At 26.7% G+C, this 24,842-nt stretch overlaps 1 protein-coding gene across 3 annotated transcripts; it reads right to left on the bottom strand.

The window, feature by feature from the left end:
- Nucleotides 1-1,724: 1,724 nt before the first annotated feature.
- LOC107453145 (transmembrane and coiled-coil domain-containing protein 4) lies at nucleotides 1,725-24,750 on the bottom strand. Of its 3 annotated transcripts, none has more exons than XM_016069842.3 (14): nucleotides 24,624-24,750; nucleotides 23,307-23,427; nucleotides 22,225-22,282; nucleotides 20,183-20,324; nucleotides 13,040-13,172; nucleotides 12,295-12,392; nucleotides 10,438-10,581; nucleotides 9,244-9,363; nucleotides 8,254-8,418; nucleotides 7,973-8,109; nucleotides 6,358-6,442; nucleotides 5,816-5,933; nucleotides 4,629-4,746; nucleotides 1,725-2,639 (listed from the first exon to the last, which is right to left on the bottom strand). In XM_016069842.3, the coding sequence occupies exons 1-14, from the start codon at nucleotides 24,664-24,666 to the stop codon at nucleotides 2,193-2,195; spliced, it is 1,929 nt and encodes a 642-aa protein (XP_015925328.1). In that variant the 5' UTR covers nucleotides 24,667-24,750; the 3' UTR covers nucleotides 1,725-2,192. The 3 variants fall into 3 exon arrangements, with proteins under 3 accessions (XP_015925328.1, XP_015925330.1, XP_015925331.1); XM_016069844.3 differs by having other exon boundaries at nucleotides 24,516-24,684; XM_016069845.3 differs by lacking the exon at nucleotides 9,244-9,363 and having other exon boundaries at nucleotides 2,184-2,639.
- Between the last annotated feature and the right edge of the window lie 92 nt (nucleotides 24,751-24,842).

The raw sequence follows: 24,842 nt of genomic DNA, 5'->3' as shown, positions 1-24,842 counted from the left end.
AGGTAATAAATTATATCATCTATTTATGTTTTAAATAATAGGTAATATAATTTGTTATGTAATCCATTTAATATTTTAAATATTAAAAACAACATATTTTGGGACATAAAAGCTAATAAATAGCTAATTAATTGTTAAACTTACTACATCTACAAAATTCTTCAATAAGTTAAAAATTACACATGAAACAATAAATAACAACTTAGAAGAATTACAATACAACCATTAAAGACAAGAAAACTTGGTTTCATCCTTTATGCCTTAATTAATTTTAATCTTTCAACAATAAAAATTTATGAATTTATATTTAAATAATAATTTTTTGAATATAAGGAAAATTGATATTTTATAATGCTTCTATAATGCATCCTTTTCAACAATGTTCAGATTTTAATTACAATATTCAATTAACCTTTTAACAATATTCAGATTAAAAGATCTAGTTTTCAAATTTATTACTTCTAAATGTTTGATCTACAAAATTTATGATCCATACACACGATGGATTAACTTCAACATCAGTTTCTAAGTTCTGGTACTAATCATTATATATTTATATTTTATGTACTAAGTTCTGTATAAACATACTTAATTTTATCTAAAAAATATGCATAATTGTTAATACTTTTTTTAAAAACTATTCATCTTTATCAGAACAATTATGAGATAGTTTCAAACCTACGTTATTTTCTCTAATGTCTTATAAATTTTAAATTATATATAAACTAGTATATCTGTAATACACAACAATCTACAGCAATAGATTTTTCTCATAACTGTATGAAACAAACAATTTAAATAAAAATAATTGTAAGGAAATAATCTTTTAAAAAGGTGCAAGTATATGGAAAGTAACCAATTATATATTTTAAGTAGTAATAAAATGCAACAATAACAAAAACTATCTAAGACTAGAGTAAAATTAGATTTTAATTTTATAATATTAAATACTTGTCTTACAAACATAATTATCAATATAATTAAAAGATATCAATTTGAATTACACAGTGGAATATTTATAATTTTATAACACTATAACTTTCAAATATTTACAATTTTAATAGTTAAATTTTTCATGGAATATAAATTTCATATGTAAATTGTAAAGAACAATATTAAAATAACTTTTGATTTAGAATTATTTTTAAAAGTCCTTTAGTATCAAAATATGCAATGTGACAGTTTCTCATATTTGTTATCAATTATGTCAGTTTCTCGTATTCAATGTTGACAACAAAGTTTAAAACATCACTGAAAATTTCATTGGTGAGTAAGAAGTGTTAATTTTTCTGAAATTTTTTTTACGAAAATTAGCAATATTATAATGAATTAAATAAAATATACTGGCATAATTAATGTATGGTCTTACAAGCAGTAAAAAAAATTAAAATTTACATTTGAAAGACATGTATATGTTAGGAATTAGCTTTTGGTTTTTATTAGAATTTACAGTTACTTGGTAAATATAAAGTAAAAAAATGGTTTCTAAATATTTATAATAACAAAGATTTGTAATTTGTAGTAACTGCAAATAAATAATCATATTTCAATTACTTTTAAAAATCTAAAGAGATTGCACAAAATGACTTTTAATTACATCCACTTAGAAATTTTATTAAGAGTATAAAACTATAGTTTAGACTTTTATTCAGATTTTTCTTTTAAAGAAAATAATAAAGATGGAAAAATATATACCCATTATGTATTGTTTCGAATAAAAAAAATTTTTTTTTGTAACTCGTATTAATTTAATAAAGCAAAGAGTAAAAATTTAATTCCCTAAATCTTTACAAATTTGAGATAACTTATTATGAAATTTGATTTTTAAAATATATATAATAATTATATATTTCACAAACAAATGCATTATTTCAAAATATTCCTTTAAAAACTCACTACATCAAATAATTAACAGGTGTTGACAACTTTTAACAAACAATTCATTTACACAATTACTTAGTTCAAAAATACAAAAATTATCAATATAAACATATATACTTCTATAGATATTCTTAGTGACCAGTTATATCACATGCAAATAATGCAAGCCATAAGCACCAAAATTTAACATGTACAGGCTATCACATCATTGCAAAATAGTTAAATAATTATTAGCTGCAAAAATCACAGGATTCTAGGAATGTAAAAAGCTATATATCATCATTAAAAAACACCCAACATCAACTGTATCCTTATTTTATTTCTTCCCAATCCCAATTACTGGGAACAATCAAATCTGTATTTTGTATATTCTCTTCAGAACTATTTAGTTCTTTACATTTCGGATGCAAAAAAGTTACAGGAGATAGTCTAGAGGTGGAAGTTTTTAGACCAGTAGGGTTGAGTAACAGCATAGAGCTTGTACTGGATCGACTGAGGACGCTATCAAGGGAACACGATCTATCTCTTTGCATGGAAATGTCAGGCACTGTTGGAATACTTTGTTGAAAATGAATATCTCCGCAAGATTTTGAGTGGAGCATTCTTTTATGGCGCTTCTCCCCAATTTTGTGACGAGTAGGTATTTCTGATCTGGATTTCCGAAGTTTTGAATCATCAACAATCTCATCTATTGTACGAACTCCAACGGCTTTTAATATGACATCCATTTTATTAGAATAATCCATATGCCCAGATACCTAAGTAGTACAAAATATAGCTTACTTCAGAAGTAAAGTGAATTGCAAATCAAATCGGGAATGAAATCTGCAGTTTAGAAGATACACAGTTTAGAATTACAAGTTTTGTCACATTTTCACAAAATTTAATTTTTAATTTTATTTCATAAATAATGGTAATAAAATAAATATTTCATAAAAAGTATTTTTAACAATAAAAATGTAAATTTATAACCCTTTACACCTAAGTAGTAAAAAATATAGTTTACTTCAGAAGTAAAGTGAATTGCAGATCAAATCTGCAATGAAATCTGCAGTTTAGAAGTTACACAATTTGCAATTTGAATCAAATTAAAATAATTCAAAAATAAATTTTAAAGATTTACTCCGATTATATTCAAATACATCAAATTGCAACAGTGTTACAAAAATATTAGCATTTTTTGAAAATGGTAAGGCCATCAATTATTTATAAAAAAAAGGCCAGGTTTTATAAGCTTAAGTTAACTTTATATCTTTTTTTTCATAAATAGTTATTTAGTAAAGAAAAAGGAATATATTTTTTTATGAAATTTATTTAAAATTATTTTTCAGATGTTCATTATTGCAGCATATGGCAATTAGCTAATGTAATGGAAACAATTAATAGTATGGAACGTATATATATATACATAGTTGATAACCTGGAAGTCCTAGTTTTACAGAATATTAAAATGGTAAAACAGACTTCATGTGTTTAATATTGCCTGTATTTTAAAAACTATCTGCACAATTAATGGGTTTTATTTATGTGTTTAAATTGTTTGTGTGTAGTTGGGGACAAAGTCATTCAAAATTAAATTCATTAAATAAATAATAAAATGTTAATTCATGAAATTTCTACCACTCTAAATATGCAAATAAAAATGATCTGATAAATAGGGACAAATTGGCAGATGTGTAAATTCATATATGTATGCACACACATGCCTGCACACACACACAAAGATATATGTAAAAATATTCTAATGTCTTGCTGGTTTTTGCAGACAAACAAAGATAAAACAGCCTGAAATATAAATCTTTTAAAAAATTTAGTTTTTATATAGCAAAGCTGTTTTAAGTAGAATACTACATATATATTTTAAAGCTATACATTTAGAATGGTAGTATAAGGCACTTTAAAAAATTTTCTAAAAAGGTTTTTTGTATATGGACAGAGATAGACTTTCTTTCGTTTTAAAAGAAAATAAATCTCATTCTTTTATAAAGACTTGCTTTAAACATGGTTGGTTGGTTCTAATGCCACTTGCCACACGGGTAAGCCTGCTTGGTGAAACCGAGCAAATTTAAGGCAGAGTGTGTGATTCTTGTTTTTCAGTGGCGCCATCTATGGCCAAGAATTCGACTTCTGCCACACCATACGTCACATCTGTTTATAAGACGGACCCATTCATACATCCATTCATTCATCCACAGATTGCAATTTTGACCTGAATCAGCGAATGATTGATCTCCAATCCAGTACCCCCGGAGATATTGATTTGTTATGGGAACATGGAGGACTTTTGAGACTCGACAGATTTAACGTGCATCAGTCACTTTACTACACGGGGAGTCTTCGGCCGGCAGGGTTCGAACCCACGAACTCTCGGACATGGGCCCAGCACCCTACCGACCAGGCTATCCTAGCCTTTGCTTTAAACATTCTTCATAGGATTGAATTTAGCACCTATTATAACTATTATGTTCAACAAAGCCTAGTGTTTATAGTCTTCCTAATCTCACTGAACTTAATTTGATACATGGTGTACTATCTGTAAAAACCTTATATAATTCATAACCCTCATTGGAGTTAGATTTAATAGATATTTGATAAAACAGACCATTAAAAAATAGGCATAAAAATAGCAATTTAGTACACAAGATATAACCTACAAACATCTTTATTATTTGCACTTTTATTGCACACACCAAAACTCACTTTGAGCATTTGAAAACCAAATAAAAAAAAAATTCCAAGAAACTTACCACACTACTGAGATCAACGTTACACATTCTTCTATCATCCCATTTAATTGGTTGTAAACCAGCAATTTTCATTGTTACAGATGATGTACGATACAGAAATTTTAGAAGCCAATCTCCTCTGGAAAATCATTTGTATCATAACTTTGTATTATAATAATCATACTTTAGATAAAACAAAGTTAATTTTATTAAACAAAGTAGATTTTATTAAAAAATGTCTCAAGCTCTGTTCAAGATTCTAATCGAGATAAATATGATCCATGATGTTTTGTTTTTTGGATTTTTTTAAAAAAGAAAATGCAGTTGAGAAGGTACAACTTCCTATTTGAAAAGTTGTATATAAGTTTTGAAATAAATTTACAGAACTCATATCATACTTTCTATATTGACATTGTAGCGTCATCACGAAAGTTTCATTAAAATGCAAAGCAGCTGGGAGAAGCCGATCAGCCAAATGCAAATCAGCTTTCCTGAACGGCGCATGACTACACTCAACGAGTATAAAAAGGAGCCCGCCATTGGTCAGCATTCCACTTTGACTTCAGTCCTCACCTGGAGATGTGGGCCTGACCTAACCAGCCGAGTCCGGAAGTATTGATGCCTCTTCTACTTACTTAGATGGTTGACTTTACTTTGTTAATACTTTTAGAATTTTATTTGTTTATAAGAAAATAAACAAAGTTATTTTTATGAAAAGTTTCTGGTGTCTTCTAATTGCTAAAACATTATAATGCATAATTGCAACCTAAACTATTACACATTTTTTCTAAAAATGTATCAAGCGATATTTTTATCAATGTCAGTAAGGTAGCTGGCTAACGTAAAAATCTCTGTTCCTCTAAGTGATTTTAGTTGCTGGAAGAAATACATAAATTCTTAATAATGTATATCACGGTTTATAAATCAACCCCTATTTTTGGGTTACGAGATAGCGAATTTCTGATATGTAGGATGCATAAGTCGACCGCTGAAGAAACAAATAATAAAAATTTTTAGGATTAAAAAACATACAAAATTATGAAGTCTGAAATATATTTTTGCAAGTAAAAAATATTGTTCTCTCTGGAAATCTTTTAAGAAGAGTGGAATTTCAAAAATGATCGGAATTTTTATATGTCCTGGGCATGTCAGGCAATATTTTCAAGCTTTGCATGCAACCAAGAACTGTAATAAAAGAAAATGCAAACCTGCAGTATCCATTTACAACTCGCCCACTCACAACTTTGGAGAAATCTTTCCAAATTTCCACATCAGCTGTAACAGGTGCACCTAGCAATATGGCATCTTCAATAATACCCTCACAACCTAAAATAGGTATAAAGAAAATAAAACATAGCTATGATAAAAAAAAAATAAAAAAAACTTTCGCAATTGCAAAAGTTTAAACTTTTTTTATAAAATTTAAACTCACTTACAAAATGTTAAAAAAAATAATAAAAGTTCATTCCTAATCATAAAAATCCCTTTCAAATTAATTTAGATAGTAAATATTGATGCATTTTCTAATTCTTAAATTCATAAAATAATATTATAAGAAAATTCATAAAATAATATTATACTTTTATCGATTATAAAACGTAATGAGAAAATATTCTAAAATTGGTTAATGTTTAAAATTTACCTTTAAGAAATGAAAAATGTTAAAAAAAGTAGCATTTGTAATTTGTTTATACTCTTATTTTATAAATGAAAAAAAAAAGAAAAAAAAAAGAAACAGGTAAATGCTTACCTTTTCTTTTGGACATTTCTTGTAAACAATAATAAATTACTCTAGCACCAAGACTGAATCCTATTAATGTAATAGGTCTTTTACCCTGAAAGCAAAACAGCTTAAAATGTAACATAATATAATTTAAAGTTACGAGTATAATAAACAGTTTCTCATAATATATTTTCCTAATATATATATAAAATTACATAATTTTAAAAAGAAATTTAAATAAGAGTTACTTAATTTCTTTTGAAAATTTTAACACTATTTTTGAGTATTAAACTGTAAGTCAAGAAATGTTAGTGTTTGTGGTATAATCAACATACTAGGTTTAAATACCGAAGTTCCTTTGTACCTGTTAAACCTGTAAGTTTCTATACCAAACCTAAAGTGAACTGAATTAAAATCAATGAAATATGTATATATGCACTAATGAAAAGGTCTGTTCTTTCGCTTTTTCACTTTTTTTATGTTCGACGTCTGGGATCCTGTATGATGTTACATATGATTTAGTTATTTAAATTTAGTTATTAAAGTTAAATTTAAATTTGGCATTTTTTTTCTTCATCTTTGATGATTGATACCTATGCTGATAAAAAACACACAATCTATCTCGCCAAAGACACGTGATGACCCGGATGTGATTACACCACAGGTGTATTGAAATACATTTGATTTCATGGAGGACTTTTTCAGTAAAACAAACCCAAACTACACAGGAAAAAAAAGTACAAAAGTGACCAATTATCTAGCTTCTAGAAAATATTTTGTGTTGAAGTTGTAATTTCAGTAACATGAATACAAATTTCATAACTGAGATATAAGGTACAATAATCTGCTAAAAGTGCTTGAATTCAACATTAATGAAGTTTTGTATTCAGACTCATGATGGGAAAATGTATTTAAAGCATTTGGGATAATACAATAATAAGAATCATATGCTTAAATTCCAACATATTTTCACTTTCTCTTGCCATATTGTCACTTTAAATATATTTTCAAATTGTTCAGAAAAGCAATTTCGGTTGCAAACACCCTAATTTCCATGTAAGCGATAGGATGTTTTTGTGAACTGTTTTGTTATAAAATCTGGTAGAAACTTCAGAAACTTGCAAAGTAAGAATACCTGCCAATCAACCTGCCTAGTACTTTGTAACCTACCTCGAAAACTAAGTAACTTTGATGTAAAAATGTCACTTAAAAAAAAGTATGACACACATTGCTCTAAGCCTAGGAACTCAGGAAACTTTTAGATTGAAGCCAAAGTTTGTCAAAACAAAAGCACAAGCAATACTACATAAACAAGTACATTACAATTTTATTTCTATAATGAAAAACCTTTATTGTGTTCAAACACAAAATGAAAGAAAATATGCTCAAGAATTAGTTTTCTCAATTTTGTTTTGGATACTGATTAAGGATTTTCATCATAGAACCATTGCAGTATGTTCGTTTATGAGATATTATTTAAGCTTTTGCAGCATTGTTTTATCCATACATTGTAAAAAATGAACCTTTTCTTCCAAACAGATACTTTTTTATTTAGTTTGGAAATAGGTCCTAGGTTGGGATAATCGGATAATCAAGGTTTCACTGAATATTAGAACAAAAAGTGGAAGAAATGTTTGAATACTTGTTGCCTTTCCAAAAGTACATCAGCTAAATGTCGTCCAACTTGAGCAGATCGTCTCAGACATACTCCCCAAGGATTGTCAATTACTCCAGAAACTGTGACGAGTGCAGCAGGCCATGTAATTGCAGCAATTAATCCTTAAAAAAATAGAAATGGATTTTTTAATAAAAATCATATGAATGAAAGATATTTCTTTGGCACATTTAATATGATCATAATACAAAGGATAAATAATATCATACTGAAATATTGTATGCTTTAAAGAAACAAATTCTAACTACCAGATAAAATTGTGTATTTCAACGCTTCTTGAGCAGCCATAGACACTGCAAAACTAAACAAGTAATCCATAGCTCTCCCCAGTTGCAAGAGGTAGTTTGATTCATATCTTAAGCAATATTGTTCTCGAGAATGCATAAGGGTAAGCCAAGGTTCTTGAAATGCTTCTAAAAAGCAAACACAATTATACAATAAGTAATTACATTTCAAGTAAATAACCTCACTTTTAAAGTAAATAATTTCTTCTGAAAAGTTTTAATACAATCAAAAAAAAGTTTTCCTTCGAATTAATATTACCAGTATTTTATAAGTATAAAAAATTGCAAAAAAAGTGAGAATGAAATAAAATCTTAAGCCACATTATATAATATAACCACTTTAAATATAGATAATTTCTTCTGAAAAGTTTTAATACAACCAAAAAAAAGTTTTCCTTTAAATTAATGTTACTAGTGTTTTTATAAGTACAAAAAATTAAAAAAAAAATTACCATGAAATAGATCATTGCCATATTAAAATATATAATTATATTAATATATAATTATGTGTATTTACATTAAATACACATAAAAATATATACAAAAAAAGCTTTCCTTTAAATTAATGTTACTAGTGTTTTTATAAGTATAAAAAATTGTAAAAAAAAATGACCATGAAATAAATCATTGCCATATTAAAAAAAAATTGTATACATACATTTTATTATTACACTAAATACATATAAAAATAGTAATCAATAGAAAGTTCTGTTGAAAATGTAAGTAATAAAATTGTAGTTTTTTAAATAAATATAGAAAAAACATTTCAAACAGTAAATTCTTAATGTTAAAATGCAGTATAAATAAAATCTTTTAAGATTCTTTTATGTTCTAAAATGCAAAGCAAGTGACATAAATTTAAAGCTCAAGCCATGATTTTAATCAGTAAAACGTTTTAAACCAAATTACATAATTTACGAAAAACACTAATAAAATTTTTTAACATTTCTATACCCCTATCTTCTTCAGTTAACCACCCAGATATCGCTAAAGTGACATGTAACTGCCTTCCTTCAGTTAGAGTATCAAATGCAAATTCTTCAATATCACCAACACGTTTTTGCATTTTATAACCTGTAAGAAAGAATAAGAGAAAAAACCTTTTAAAGCCATCAACCATTTTTTAATATTTTAAAAACTGATTTTGCTTTACTGCTCATTAATCTTTTATCTATCCTGTGTTTATTTTAAAATGATCTTATTGATTATTTGAACATATAAACTCAAAATAGATAAAGTCCCTTCCAAGATTTTCTTGCATAAATAAATCCTTAGTAGTGAAATTAGTGCTGCATTTAGTTTGAGCACAAAAATATTTTATTAAAGCCCATTCCAAGTATTCTTTTTCTACCTTTTTTTCAGGTTTACAACCATATTTTTGAACAAAAGAAATTTTCTGAAGTTCTGCTTTTATTTTTCAATTGTTTTTAAATCATAGAGAAACTAAATTGAACTTTTAGCAAATGTCAACATTCTTCAATCAAATTTCAAATAATCACAAAATTTTGATTTTTTTTCATCTACAGAAAAAAAAAATCTTCAGCATTTTCTCATTATTAAAGATATCTAATGAAAAAAGAAGTGTCACACTAGAAATGAAGAGCAAATCAGATATATGAATCATAAACATTTCTGGAACAGACAGACACATGAGCAAAAGTATACTATCTTCAATGATTTCTGAACACCTTCTGTTAGTCATTGCAATGACCATGCACACATATTAGATCCTTAACTCAACTGGTTGTGTTATTTATGGCATGGACTTAACATTCTTACTCTTCATTGCCACATGCAGTAGTATACTGTATACATTTTAGTATACTGCATATATACATTGCTACATGCAGTAGTGCATATCTACATACAGTTTTTGAATGATTTGAACTAAATGTAAGTTTTAAAACTTTTTAAAGAGGATTGAAATATTATAGAACAGCTTTTATACAGGCAGCTTATTTTCACATATTGTTTTTAGTTTTTTTCAAATCTAGTTAGTGTTTTTCTCCAATAAGTTATTTTTAAATACTATTTAACTCACTCTAAAGGTAATAGATGGCACACTTCATTAAATCAAACATTTATTATTCAATCAGGCACCAGTATATCAGTACGTATACATCTTCTCAGATTAACAATCATACATACCAGTTAAACCAGCACCTGCAACTCCAAACAGGGAACCAATGACTGCAATTCCTGCAGCAGAACCTAATGCTGCAGCACCTGCTCCACCTATGATTGCTCCAGCACCAGCAGCCATAAATGGAGCAGCTAATCCACCAGTCAAACCTGTATAAATTAGTAAATAGAGATTGGATATTGGTGAATAAAAGAAACTATGAAAAGATGATAATTACTTGCATGAGAAAAAAATAAACAGTTATATTATTTAAGATAACAAAATTTAAAATTATATATGATCAGCACATATATATTTTAAATGAACATGGACAATAATTTAACAAAAAATTACGTTTCTAATAATATTAATAATACATTAGATATTGTTGTCATTCCCTGGGAAGGATAGCTACGAAGTCTTTTTCTTTTTATACCGCCAGATGGCGTTCTTTTTAAATTTGTATGTGTTTGTTTGCTTTTTGTTAATAAACTTTTACTTTCTGTCTGAATCTCGATCCACGGACTACAGATATAATATTAATAATAGTTATACAGAAAAACTCATTGAAAAGTTTTATAAATGTTTTATCAGTCATAGGTTGAATTCTTTTTATACAAGTTATCATAAAAATGGCATTTTCAAATAAATAAATAAACAAACAAAAATATTAAGTTACAATTTTTAATTTTTTTTTAAAAAAAAAGTAACTTTTAAAATCAGTGTTAAAGGATATTTTGTGTAATAGAGTTATTTAGAATAAAAGAGCTCTTTACATTTTCCTTAATTACATACAATATATATTTGATTTAGTTTAAGTTTAGAATTAATGAAGATCTGGAAATATTTCTCTACTTAGGGATATGGTTTAGGGTTTGTGAAATTGTGACAAAAGACATAGAGGGGATAACAAGAAGAGTGGCAATCTATGCTTTAATTTAAAATCAGTATATTAGTACAATAAATTCTTTTATATTGTTTGCAATGATTTTTTTCATCAAAATACATACATTTAATCGTTATTATTTTTATGATCTCCAATGGCAATGTTAACGTAGTTAAAATTTAAAAATAAAATTTCCAATATTAGCTTTAGCATACATTTTGTTTCTAAACTGCTAACATATGTTCATATATTATAGTATAACATGTGACAAAAGGGTTAGTAATAAGCAGTTTGTTAACAAGTTTTTTATAAAAATATTCTTCAAAGCAAAGGGATCAGAGTTTGTGATAGCTTTTTATCATCATTTAGATATAACAATTCCTCATACTTATTCCTTTTGTTATTTAACATAGCTAAAATGTTAAACTGATTCCTTTTTTTTACAAATATTTAGCTTTTCATAGGAATTTAAAGAAACAAAGAAATTTCAAATCCTCACAAATGTTCAAGCAAACTTTTTAAAATTTTTTGTCTTTCATCTCATATTTTGTGCTGCAAAAACTTTGATCAGAATAAGGTAATTAAACTTTGAATTATCTAATTCTTCATTAATCATATATTAAGTTCATGGATCAATAGAAATATTGAAATTGGCAAAGTTTTTGAATTAGATATTGTAATCAGTGAAATTCAATGGCATATTTTTTTGAATTTTTTATTAAGGCTCAGTAGCAAAGAACACTGATATTACAAAGGCTTAAGTAATGAACATAAAACAATATATTTAGACAATATTGGAATATTTTGCCACTTTTTTAAGGAGAGAGCTTATGTTCAACAATAAGCTATCTTTCATGACTCATTAAGTAAGCAATACTTTAAAAAACTATATTACTTATAAAATCAAGAATCTAACTTTGTATTAATGATTCAGCTAATTAAGGAAACTATTCAAGTAGTATTTAATTCTAAATTCTATTTATAAATGAATGCTCACCCAAAACTGCTCCTCCTCCTATAGTAGCCATTCCTACTAACAAATAACGTTTTATCTTTTTATTGCGCTGTCGCTTTGCATTTGCTTTCTTTTCATCCCTAAAATTTACACTCAGTTAGAAAGAGAAATTAAACATATGTAAAAATAAAAGATGATTCTTTCATTCTTGTTACATAATACCAATACAAAATGATTATCTTTAAAAAGAATTATTTCTTAAGTAAAACAATAATAATTATTATGTATAACATCTAAGTCACAAGATTATTCCATAAAGTTGCTGTTATACATAATGACCACATAATTAGTGGCCACACAAACACTTCACTATATATTATAAATGTATTTATTTTAATTAGGATAGAAAAGTAAATTATAAGAACTAGCACAAAAATAAAATTATTCATAAATATATCAGCATAAACATAAGAAATATAATAAGCTTCATGAATCTATTTTGCTTAATTAAAGGCATATGTACTTATTATAATTAGGATAGAAAAGTAAATTATAAGAACCAGCACAAAAATGAAATTATTCACAAATATCAGCATAAACATAAGAAGTATAACAAGCTTCCTAAATTAAATCTATTTTGTTAATTATAGGCATATACATCAAAAATACTGATGATTATTATGGAGGACAAGCATATTTTTCTCATATCTTCTACTACATTTAAATAATACAAAGTGATGGCAAATTAAAAGTCATATCAACAATGTTATTTAAGGAATTTGCTTACTCAGACATTTCTTGCACTTCACGAGAAAGCATATCAACAACAGATTCTTCATAAATTTCAACTAAAGGCAAAGCAACACGTAACAACCAAGCAACATGAAGAATCAACACACGCATACGGGCATCATATATCCCTAAAATTATAATAATTACGTTTAAAAAAAAATGGAATACACAATTCTATTTTAATTATTAAAAGACAATTAAAAATGAACAGAATTTAAATATAAAAAAAATTCTTCTAGAGGTTTTTAAAGTGAATTTTATTAAAATATGCAGAGCTGGCAACTTGGAAGTTCTTGCTCTCCACATTATTTAAAGTAGTAGTTAAATAAATATAATACAAACAAAGGTTCTTAAGATTTTTACTGTCACTTAAGAACAATACTGCTTGCTTTTCTGAGATTTTATGTATATCTTTCAATTATTTGTAGATTGCGGTGGTCAAAATCCTCTTAAATCAAATGTTAAAAACAGAAATTCTGCTACTACTTAAATATTTGGAAATAATCTCCAGCTAAGAGCTGGAGAAGTTGGCAAGCCTGAACATGGAAAATAAATAAATGCTTCAAATCACAGCTTAATTAGGCTTCAAGTTTTCTTTGCAGTCTCTAAAGGCTCTGTTTTGAACTTTAATATTAAATGCATGTTTTATAAACCCTTTCAAATCATTTTTGAAACAATCTCAAAGGGCTTTAATTGTTCAGAATATCGCTATTTTTTCGCACATTGTTTTTTATTCCCAATGATTTTTTAACCTTTTCTTCTTTTTTGACAATTTTCCATTCTTTCCAATTCAGCTTGGCTTCCATACTATTGCACATAGGTACTATATTATCTTTGCATTGCAGACACTGATTCTAAATGCATTTAGCAGAGTTCTTGTCAGATGCCATATAAATACAAAAATTTAATGGACTTTCATCAGTTACAAGTTGTAGTTGTTTCACCTTTTTATACTTACAATTCTATGTTTTCTACAAAGACATCACATTGTTTTATTATGATCAACATCAGATTGTTTTATTACCCAAAATGGTCTGTGTCTAGAAAAAAGTCAGTAAGAAACTTTGGCATAGATAGACTCTTGAAGAAATTTCTTGTAATGGAATTTCATACGTGCATTTGAGAAGCGTTTTTGTTTTTTTAATTTTTGCTCGTTATGGTTTCCTTCCTGAAATATTACGGCTCATATCTTTATGAAGAAAAATTGTTCGAATTATATAATATGCTATATAATATATGCTTATAAATCTTTTTCTTTTTTTTAATCTTTGCAACTACTAATTTTTTCCTATGTTTTAGACCTATAGTCTTACTTGTCATTGCCTGAAAACAATAATACTTCATTAACTTTTCAGAAAAAAGCATCGAACTAAAGTTTCTTGAGTCACTTTTCATTGATTTTTTGTAACTTTGTTTCAGATAATGATAAAGTATTGTGCAACAAAGAATTTGAGCATTACATTTATGTCTGTTTCCCTTCCATAAGTTTCATGTAGAATTATTTTCATCTTAGATTTTGGTTGTTCATCAGGAGTTCTTAATATCTTGCCCATATCCTTTCCAACTGCTCCTTCAAAGCATTTTCCACTTCTTTTGATTTTTTCTCTTTAAGCCAATGATTAAGATTTCCGATCTTCTTTTCTAATTTGGTAATTAAACTGACGCATCATGAGCAATTGAGAAGAAGAGTTCTATAAATTGTTGACGATTTTCAGACTATATCTGAAAAACCACATCGCTAACTCTTAAAGTTTAAAATATATTTATATAAGTTTGTTAAAGTATTAAAGGATTGAATATTGAAATAGTCAAGTTAGGAAATTAAAACAAATAATTGTTAAGATAGAAAAAAAGTTAAGTTTAAATTACTAATAAAATTAATGCCTAATACTCGCACTTGAGAGACAACATTTAAGTACATGAGATCTAAGAAAAACAACAAAACTCTGTGTATGTGGCAAGGCAAACCCACAAGAATGCATAAGGACTTGAAAGAAATTAATATTTAAATGAATAGGGTAAGGTTAAAAATTATACGTTAAATTGCGTTAAGTATAGGCCGAATAGTGGTGGTCCAGCATTGTTGAACACCGAATAACCCAATAGGTCCATTGGGTCAAAAATTTAGAAATAAGTTAATAAACAAGAACAATTAATATGAATAATTATTTCAAATTTAATATCACTACCAATCATTTTTTTCTCACTATGTGCATCATAAATTTTGCAGAATCATTGTAAATGAGATTACTTTAAATGATATTTAATGTACTTGGCCATACACTCTGTCTTTATAAATAATTTTTTTAATATACTTTCAAATCAATTTCTTATCTTTAATTTTATGTTGTATAGAATTTAAAGTACTTGACATTTTATATTTTTTTTCTTTGTTTGATCATAATCAATATTTTTATATTTTACATAGATTGCAATTATTTTATGAATGTATTTTTATGATTTATCATTTTATCGCAATTCCTGGTTTTGATATAATTGTATTACTTATAAGCATTTATGTGTGAAATGGACAATTTCGTATGTTATTCCTCATCATTCCATGCTCTGAGGATTTAGAAATGAAGAATCTCCCCCCTTGTGAATAAGTTTTGAACTCCCACTTTCAACTCCTGTTTTTTGGACTCAAAGATGAGTGTTCAAGGACATGGTCCCTTATCTTTTAACTTGAGGATAAGGTCATGGGATGAAGGAGAAAGCGCTACAGGGGGTGTCCATTTGAATTCCCACACAGCATAAAATTCCACTACTTGCTCTGGAGTGCATCAACAAGATTTTATTGCATCTTTGACAGGATGTTGCAAAGATCCTGGTCGATTCCTGTTTCAACACCATGGCAATTTCGTTAATTGGGGAAAACACCTGCAGAAGGGAAACCCTTCCTCACATGTCCATAGTTGAAGGGAGAGTCTTGTGGAGGAAAGGATCGAATGACGAGATAATATTGTGCTTCTGTGGGGCCACCTGCAACCTCAGAGAGTGACCATCAGAACCCTGTTTGTTGCCTTCAATAAAACAGTGTCAAGAAAATCCCCCCACTTCCTCAAAAAAAAAAAAAGGGGAAAGATGTTTCGCTTATCTTCCGTTTCAAGCTGAGACTTTTTTTTGAAAAAATAAGACTTTTCACACAATAAACTTTATGTCTTTAATGTACAATACTTATTATTCTCAACTTGCAATTTAATTAATTGCGATCATTTTTTATCAGTAAATGAGAAGTTTCTTAGATAAGATGTTCTTTATGTATTATTTGTTAAACTTATATTCATGAATATGAGAATAATTTTTAATGTATTTTACTCATTTTAAGCACTGTTTTGTGCCAGCAATTTGAAAGCTACATTGTTAATTAATGAACAATTTTTCTCCAATCCTTTTATCACAATGTCTAATTAATTTTTATTAGAGTGTATGGTTAACATAATTCTGTTTAGTGTATTTTTTGGTTCACATATTTTATGATCAATGAATTCAATGTATTATCATCTCAAACATAGTGCGTTCTAAACGACGTTTCCAATCAAAATTTCATAATTATGTTGATATTACTAATTGACAAATTGTTTATTTATTGCAAAATGCAATCAATTTTACTTTTGATTCCAATTTAATGTTATTATTCCTTTTATGTCATATTAATTGACATTTATTAGTAATTGTATTTAAATTTTTTTTTGTTTTATTTGGCTTTATTCGTTTTTTCTTCCTCGCTTTAGTTGCGTCACAATATGTTTGAGATCCATGTATTAAAAATTTTTTTAAACTTTTACTGATGTTTCCAATTTGTTGCCCTTAACAATATTTGCTCACCATATAATCTTTTGTTAATAGTGCTGATTTAAATTGTTTATTTTTTATGTTTATACGAACTATTACTGCTGTTTCTGTGTTTTTCTTTCCAGTGTTCCTGAAAGAGTTATGTGAACATATGAGATTTTCCACCTGTAACAATTGTTCTTAGCTATGTACAGAAATTCATAACTGTGTACAGAAATGGGTGACTCCTTTTCCAATTTTATATCTTTTTCTACTTCTACCATTAAATGCTAAGTTTTGAATTTTATTTTATGGTATCTATTTTAATTTTAAACCAGTTTACTTAAATTTTTTTTGTTTTTGGTTACTTGATTTTCAAGCATTTTTTTGTCGTCAAACTTTTCGAATTATTTTAGTATCGAGGAAAATTCTTATATTTTGATTTTTTATTTAATATTTGTTTGAAATTAAAATTTTCTTACGACTTCGAAAATTTTATAAAAATTTCCGGTCTGTCCAGGTATTGTCATATTTACACTTAATGTAATGTGACAATTTAATTTCGAATTTTATCTAAGCCTTTAATTTTTCTTTAAACGCTATTTCTTTTTTTTCAATTTAGCAATCTTTTAACTTTCTTGTTGACCTTTCTCATGGTCATTGCGGTCATCGCACTTCCTGTGGGGAAAGTCAACCAACCCCTCTATTCACGCCTTTCTTTTTCTTCCTTTAATTTTAGGGGGGCTAACAAACCAATCTTTTTCCTTTAAATTTCAAACTTTCCGCCTCTTTTAATTTAATTGGCCGTAATTTTCTGGTCCTATACCAGTTAAGGAATTTTTAAGTCACTTTAAAAACATTTTTTTTTTCTCGAGCCCTCGGGCAGGTTACCCTTTTTAAATTCTCCGCGATGCGGACTTCGGTCCGTATCGAGGGATTTTTTTTACATTTTTTCTTAACCTTTATTTTAAACTAAATCCATAGCTGTAATTAATTTCTGTAAAATTTGAAATCAAAATTTTATACCTTTAATTTTCTTTAACATTAAAAGCCCTCTCAAATTTAAGTTTTCTTCTCATATTTATTTTAACGGTTAAATTACTCGCTCTTTTATATTTAACTTTTTGCATGACGCCTTTGGATTCATTAAATTCTCTTGTCACCCATTTCCTTTTAAAAGATATATTTTTTTTGTGCCACAAAATGTGTTGCAATCATATTGTTTGTTTGTTACGAAATAATCAAAATAAGTAGTTTTACAAAAATAAATGTTTAGTTGAACAGAAAGTTGTGTGTGATTGTTTTTTTAGCTTTACCTTTATAGCTATTATTTATCACCTTTTTTCCTTTTGTATGTGGTGAGTACCTTTTTTTATTGTTATGGGCATGCATAAATGTGAATTTATTAGTTTTTCTTATTGGAAACATCAGCTTACTGTTTGAATCATATATATTGTTTGGATATAGCATGACTTTATCGTATTTATCATTAATCTTTAATTTACTTAGTTTTCACCCTTATTCTAAATTTGGTGATACCAATTTATCCAATTTGTTAAAACCTCACACTTTGTGACCCTTTGAACCTATTGGGTTATTGTTATCCCACATCAGCATTGTACTACCACTTTCCTTAACGATCACATCCCCCTTAATTTTATAATTACCCTGTTATATATTTCGGCCTTAATTTTATTTATCATGACTATATCCAGAGATACATCCAATTATGCAACCCATCCATTTCAATAACAATACATAAATAACTTTATTTTATTCGCACCATTCCAAAAATAATTTTAATTTAACTCTTACACTAACAGCATTTCATTTAAAGATACCTTCTTTGAATGAAACTGTCCATGAATAAGCTTTCATTTAATAAAAAATAAACTAATAATTAACAGATAAAAATCAAAGCAATAAATAAAATATACTTCTGCATTAGGGAATTAAATTTAATTCTGCATTAACAAATTTCTATGTCAAAACAAGTCTGAGATGATGTTTTTAAATACATTACTAAGTAAATAAATTTACAAAAATAAATTAATGACATAAAAGTCATAATGGTAAATCCAAATAAGGTATATAAACACATAGCTTTTGTATTCACTTACCACTAATCAAAGCTGATGTAAGCATTAAAAAAGAGAAACATCAGACAATAAGATATAGTTTTAAGTGTAAAAATTACATATCATTAATTAAAGTGAAAAAATACAGGAAACTTATGATTAGCATTATCTCTAACATAAAAAAAATTTCTTATTTACTGCCGTCTTTGATCTACACATTATCTTAACAAAGATTAAATTTAAAAATATGTTCACATTTAATTCTTATTAGTATAATAATAAGGAGTTTCGTCAAGGCAAATCAGATACGGCCTTAATTTAAGTTAATCATAATGTAATCCCAAATTTTATCTAGCAAAGTATCAGACAACAAACCATTCTCTCAAAACCATAAAAAATATTAAACTAACTTTTTTAAATTAAAAAAAAAAGCTTTTTTGAAATTATAAAAATTTAATAATTAGAAATTAATAAATACTAATTATTAGAAAACTATAACAACTAAGCCATATAACATTGCAAAGATATTTTAAACAGAATTTGTCCCATATAAAGACATAACCTATTTCACAAATATATAAAATCTAAAAAAAATATTTTTAATGACATAAACAGAAAGCAATATATTTATAAAAATTTCAATACTATTGCACTGAAATACTTGTATTTATTGCTAACTTTAGAAATAAACCTATTCTTTGTAGATAAATATACATTTATTAAGCTAGTAAAATACATCATGGGGACAATGGCCACAAAAACAAACAAGAAGTTAAAGATTTATGAATCTTGAAGGAGATTTAGATTACTCTCTTGGTTTATACCACTAAAAAATTTAAATAGCAATTAAATATTTAAAAACAAATTTAAATACCCAAAAATTTAAGTAGGAAAATTTTTTATTTTCATTATTTCCCGCTAAAAGTAATTAAAATTTGTCATAAATTCATATAAATAAGCTAAATTTAAAATTTTACGAGAGGTCGTGCTTTAAGATTCTTACTCAAATTATTGTTTCCAAACTATCCAAATCTATACAATCGTTAAGTTTTTTATTCTCCTTCCATAGAATATAAATATAATTTCTTCTAATTAAATTTTTTAAAAAGGTAAAATATAACCAAGTTTACAAAGTATTGTCATGAATTTTTACACAAGAATTATTCTCAAATATCTAAACAAATATTCTCAAATATCTAAATAGGAACAATTTAAAATTCTGAAAGGAAATTATTCATTTTCGATAGTTTATAAAAGTGTTAATGTGTTCAATCAAATAAACTCACCTTCTTCAACAGCAAATAAGATTAAATCTTCAATAATTCTTAAGCAATTGCCATTCAGTTTAGGCTCTTTTTTTAATACATTTAGCAATGGCTCAATGTCTCCTCCTTCTCCAGTAAGAAAAGCATACAAAGATGATTCTACCTTTTAAATAAGAGAGACGTTTTAAGATTAATGATAAAAAATGGAAAGTTCATTGCATAATGAGAAAATACAAAATACATCTTGAATAAAAAATATTTGAAAACTATGCTAAAGATAAAAACACAATTATGCAATTGATTATGTTTTAATAGTTTTTATAATTAAAAGGCAATGATGCTCTATTATTATAAAATACTCTGAAGACTATGCAAGATAAAGCATACAAAACAAAAGTCAATACAAATTGGTTTGTTAAATTAACTTCATAGTTATAAAATAAAACCAAAAATCAATATGAATGATGACATATGTTGATAGCATTGACATATATTTACTGTAATTTCTTTATGAAATCAATATGATCATTACAATGACCGAAAAATATTTTAAAGCTGTTTTTCAAAGGCTCTGTCATTGCATGAAATTATGCTTTTTTCACGAATAATAAGCTATTTTGAAAACTGCTGTGAGTTTGCAACAGTTACTATGACTATAAAAGGGTGCGTAGCCAAATTATTCAACAAAAATAAGCACTTTTCAAGCACTCAGAAATATTTTTAAGCACTTTAACAAAATATCATAATTAGGCAGGGTTGGAAAGTTTTTGATAATTGACGATTTTATTTTGTTTTAATTGTCATGAGAAAAAAGAAAAAAAACCTTGTGGCATTGTTTTTGACAATTGTCAAAAATCATGAAAATTTAAATCATGTAAAACGAATGGTGCTTTCATACACTACGAACTGACAATACGCTGAAATAGATTGTAAAAACGTTGAATAGAACTATGTGAACTGTGTCTTTTTGCATAATTTGTAGCGAAAATCAACATGGTAAAGGAAAAAATCTAATTTTGAAAAAGGGAAAATGAAGCACTTTTTAAAAACACCCAAAGAAAAGAGCACCTTTAGGTTTTTAAAAAACTAAAATCGAAAATAGGCACCTTTAAGCACATTTTAAAAACACAATGCATCCTGTGATAGGTCAAATATAAACTATTTTTAGTGAACACCTTATTCTCATTCTGAAAATGGTGCAAAACGTCAATATGGGTAAAAGCCACAGTTTTGTGAAAAAGAAAATTGTTTGTGGTCTGATTTCATAATATTTAAAAATTTACTACAATGCTGCATTATTTGGGGTTTATAAAAATGCGCAAAAAATGAGGATAAGACATTGATTTTGATTATTTTAATCGAAATGGAAAAATGTTTAATAGCTTTTAAAATATTCAAGTTATTTGTCTATTTTAAAACCCAGCATTTTAAACTTCACAGCAAAATTTTAAAGTTATAGTTTTGCTTCAAGGGTTAGTTGTTGAATTGCAGCTTTTTTATTTTCTTCCGCAAAACAGCTTTGAAAAACTCTCTTCACTTAATGAAAATACATAGATTAGTAACTTTAGCAGATATTGTTAAATAAAATCTACTAAGAAGAATGGCAGAGTTCATTAATTAAAGTTAAAATAAAAAAAAGAACATTTTGAAGAATTTCCTGCTAAAGTAGAATTTTTTTATTCAAGACACAAAATGTAATTTTTGATAGAAAATATATCATTACCCACTCAGGAACGACTGCTCGACCTTACCCCTTACTAACTACATCATAGAGTGTGATAAATGTGTGCTGGTAAAAAAAAAATAACTTCATTGAAATATATATATTTAAATATGATGATTTAAGATTATCTTTTTAAATATGATGATAGAGTGTGATATTTTTGAAATATCTGAAATATTTCTTTAAATATGATTTTTTAGACATATCAAAGAAACATTACCACCAAAACGATAGAGAAAAATGATAAAATCTAACTGTCTAAACTAAAAGATAAAATGATGAAATCTAACTGTTGGCATCTAAACAAAATAAAAATGAAAAAACTTGTTCGATATTTTACCTGTTTTGGAAGACCAACATGCGTGATATGTTTTGTCATACACTGTTCTCTGAAATTCCTGTCAAATTAAAGAAAAAAAATATTAATTAAAAAAATATTAATTAAAAAGAATAGTTTCTACTTTAAATGCAATTTTGTAAAGCTGTGGAAAATTCTATTTTTAAAGCTAATAATATTGAAATGAAAATTTTTAATAAAAATGACACTCACTAATCTATTAAAAGGGAAAAAGATTAGCAAAGTTTGTAAATTTTGTTAAAAAAAATTAAATTACAAATCTTATAAATTTCCTAAAATCTATCACATAACAATATATTTAAAATATGTTTTAAATTTTTCGGACAAAATCGTTCTAAGACAGTTATTAACCTTTCGAAAAACAGTCATGTGTACTGTCCTGGTTCTGCATATGGTCTCTCTACAAATATTTAAATTGCAAACCTCTATAGTCTATACTATACTCAAATCTAGATTTAAGTGTTTATAGAATACATATAAAACAATGTGGTCATTTGTCTCATCTCCCACAATGGTTTGAAACATAGAAAAAAGCCTACTTAAAAAAAAAAATTTTATCATAAAATAAATTTATCATGCTATGTAGAAATCTTTTTCCCCACCAAATTTGAGAAAGTATTATGATGATTATTTATAATAAAATTGCTCCTTACATGGAAAAATTAAGATATCAATTAAATTATATTGTGTCTTTTTAATTAAACTCTATGTTTCACCTTTTTTTTTGTTGACCTTGAACTGAGTTCATCATTTAGGCTTCCCTTCACAGGAAACCAGTTTTTGTCAATGAAATTCTTATATTTGCAGATTATTACATCTTTTAAACACAAATCATTAAAGTCTGAAGTATTCTCTATGAGAGGTTATTCATATCATACATTCGTAAATAGGATTTTAAAAAATAATTAACCTTTAAAGTGGCTAGATTAAACAAATGTGCTCTCCAAAAACAAAATAAAATTTATTATTAGGTTTACTTCCTTAAAATAGAACTCCATAAATCTATGAGAATTAGATAGATAAAATAAATATTAAGATTTAATATTTCCACTTGATTTTTATACCTATTCCACTCTTCTTTGAAAAGATTGTACAAGGACATGGCACATGTTGCACAGTAAGCATACATTCCAGCATCGCTAATGATGGAATGTAAAGGTTTAAATATTCCATGATGTCTATTGTCTGAAATGAGAGTAAAGATAGTTTAACCTCATGCTGCTACAAATTAGAGGAATGAAGTTATTTAAATAATTTATTTAAACATCTTAATTAATAGCAAAAAAATATGTATAAAGAGACAACTAATTTCATATTAGAAAAGCTTTAAAAAGGAAGAACATATCAACATGGCATAGAGTGAGGGGGAGCACACTTTTTGTTTTTAAGAAACTGTTTATTTATTTTGAATTTTACATATACAATAAATGAATGCTCATTTATACATTAAATAAACGAAGTTTTCTAAAAATAAAAAGTGTGCCCCCCCCCCATCACGCTTCACCTATGGGTTACAAAGGACAAAAGCACATAAAAACATATTATGTTCAGCTGTATTTATACATTCTTTAGACAGGTGAATGATTAAATTTGTTTTAATTGTAAATGCGTTTCACAGAGCTTTTTGTTGTTGGAACATTTTCTAAAGCTGTAATGCAGGTAAATTTCACTTAAAACCTTCTTTTGTGAAGCTTTTTGATTGTTTCAGTAATACTTAATTACTTGTTGGAAACGTTATATATATGTATAAAAAATCTATTATTAATTTGAAAATAACTACATATTAGTTCTGTAGCTATCTCGTATCATAAATTATTAAAGTAAACATTATTTATTACAGTTTATAAGCAAATCGTAGTACTAAATAACACAATTTTATATTTACAGTCAACATTTTTAATTTTTCCAAGATCTTTTAAAATAATTTTTCTCGTTTTTATGACATTTAAAAAATATTTTTAAATCTAAATTAAATGCGCGAAATTACAAATAGCCACACATATTTACAAAATAATTTTTAGTCTATAAAATATGTCACACAGCTTAAAATACAAAATACGCATATTCAAACAGGTTTATAAATTATGATTAAAGAAATAATGCAGTTTTTTTTTGCATTAGATGATGAAAAAAACATTATAAATACTTTTTTTTATCATATTTAAGAGGCATTTCAAATATCATATAATTGTGTATACAGATTTTTATTTACATATCAGGAAATGTAAATAAACCTTAGATTCTGTTAATGCAATCTATTTTCGTTAACCTACCCATAATTATTTAATTCAAAAGCAATATTAGACCACAACTTCTTAAAGAATGAATGCATTTAAATTTATTAAATTCTCAAATTTAATAAAAATCAAATTTAATTTAACCTGAATCCCATGATATCTCGTCTGCTAGCAGTGCCGTGGCCATGGTGACGGCCTGATTGCCACTTTCAAAAAGGCACTGAATTTTTTATTACTTATAAATAATAATGATGGCTTAGAACTCAGTAAAAATGAAATTGGCATTTTATATTTCAATTAAAATTTAACAAGAAAAATAATAAATCGAAATTACATTTGATTATATCTTTTGTTTTTCGCTGC

This window comes from Parasteatoda tepidariorum, chromosome 9 (assembly GCF_043381705.1).
Source record: "Parasteatoda tepidariorum isolate YZ-2023 chromosome 9, CAS_Ptep_4.0, whole genome shotgun sequence".
NCBI classification, from domain to species: Eukaryota; Metazoa; Arthropoda; class Arachnida; order Araneae; family Theridiidae; genus Parasteatoda; species Parasteatoda tepidariorum.
This window is presented reverse-complemented; position numbering and strand designations above follow the sequence as displayed.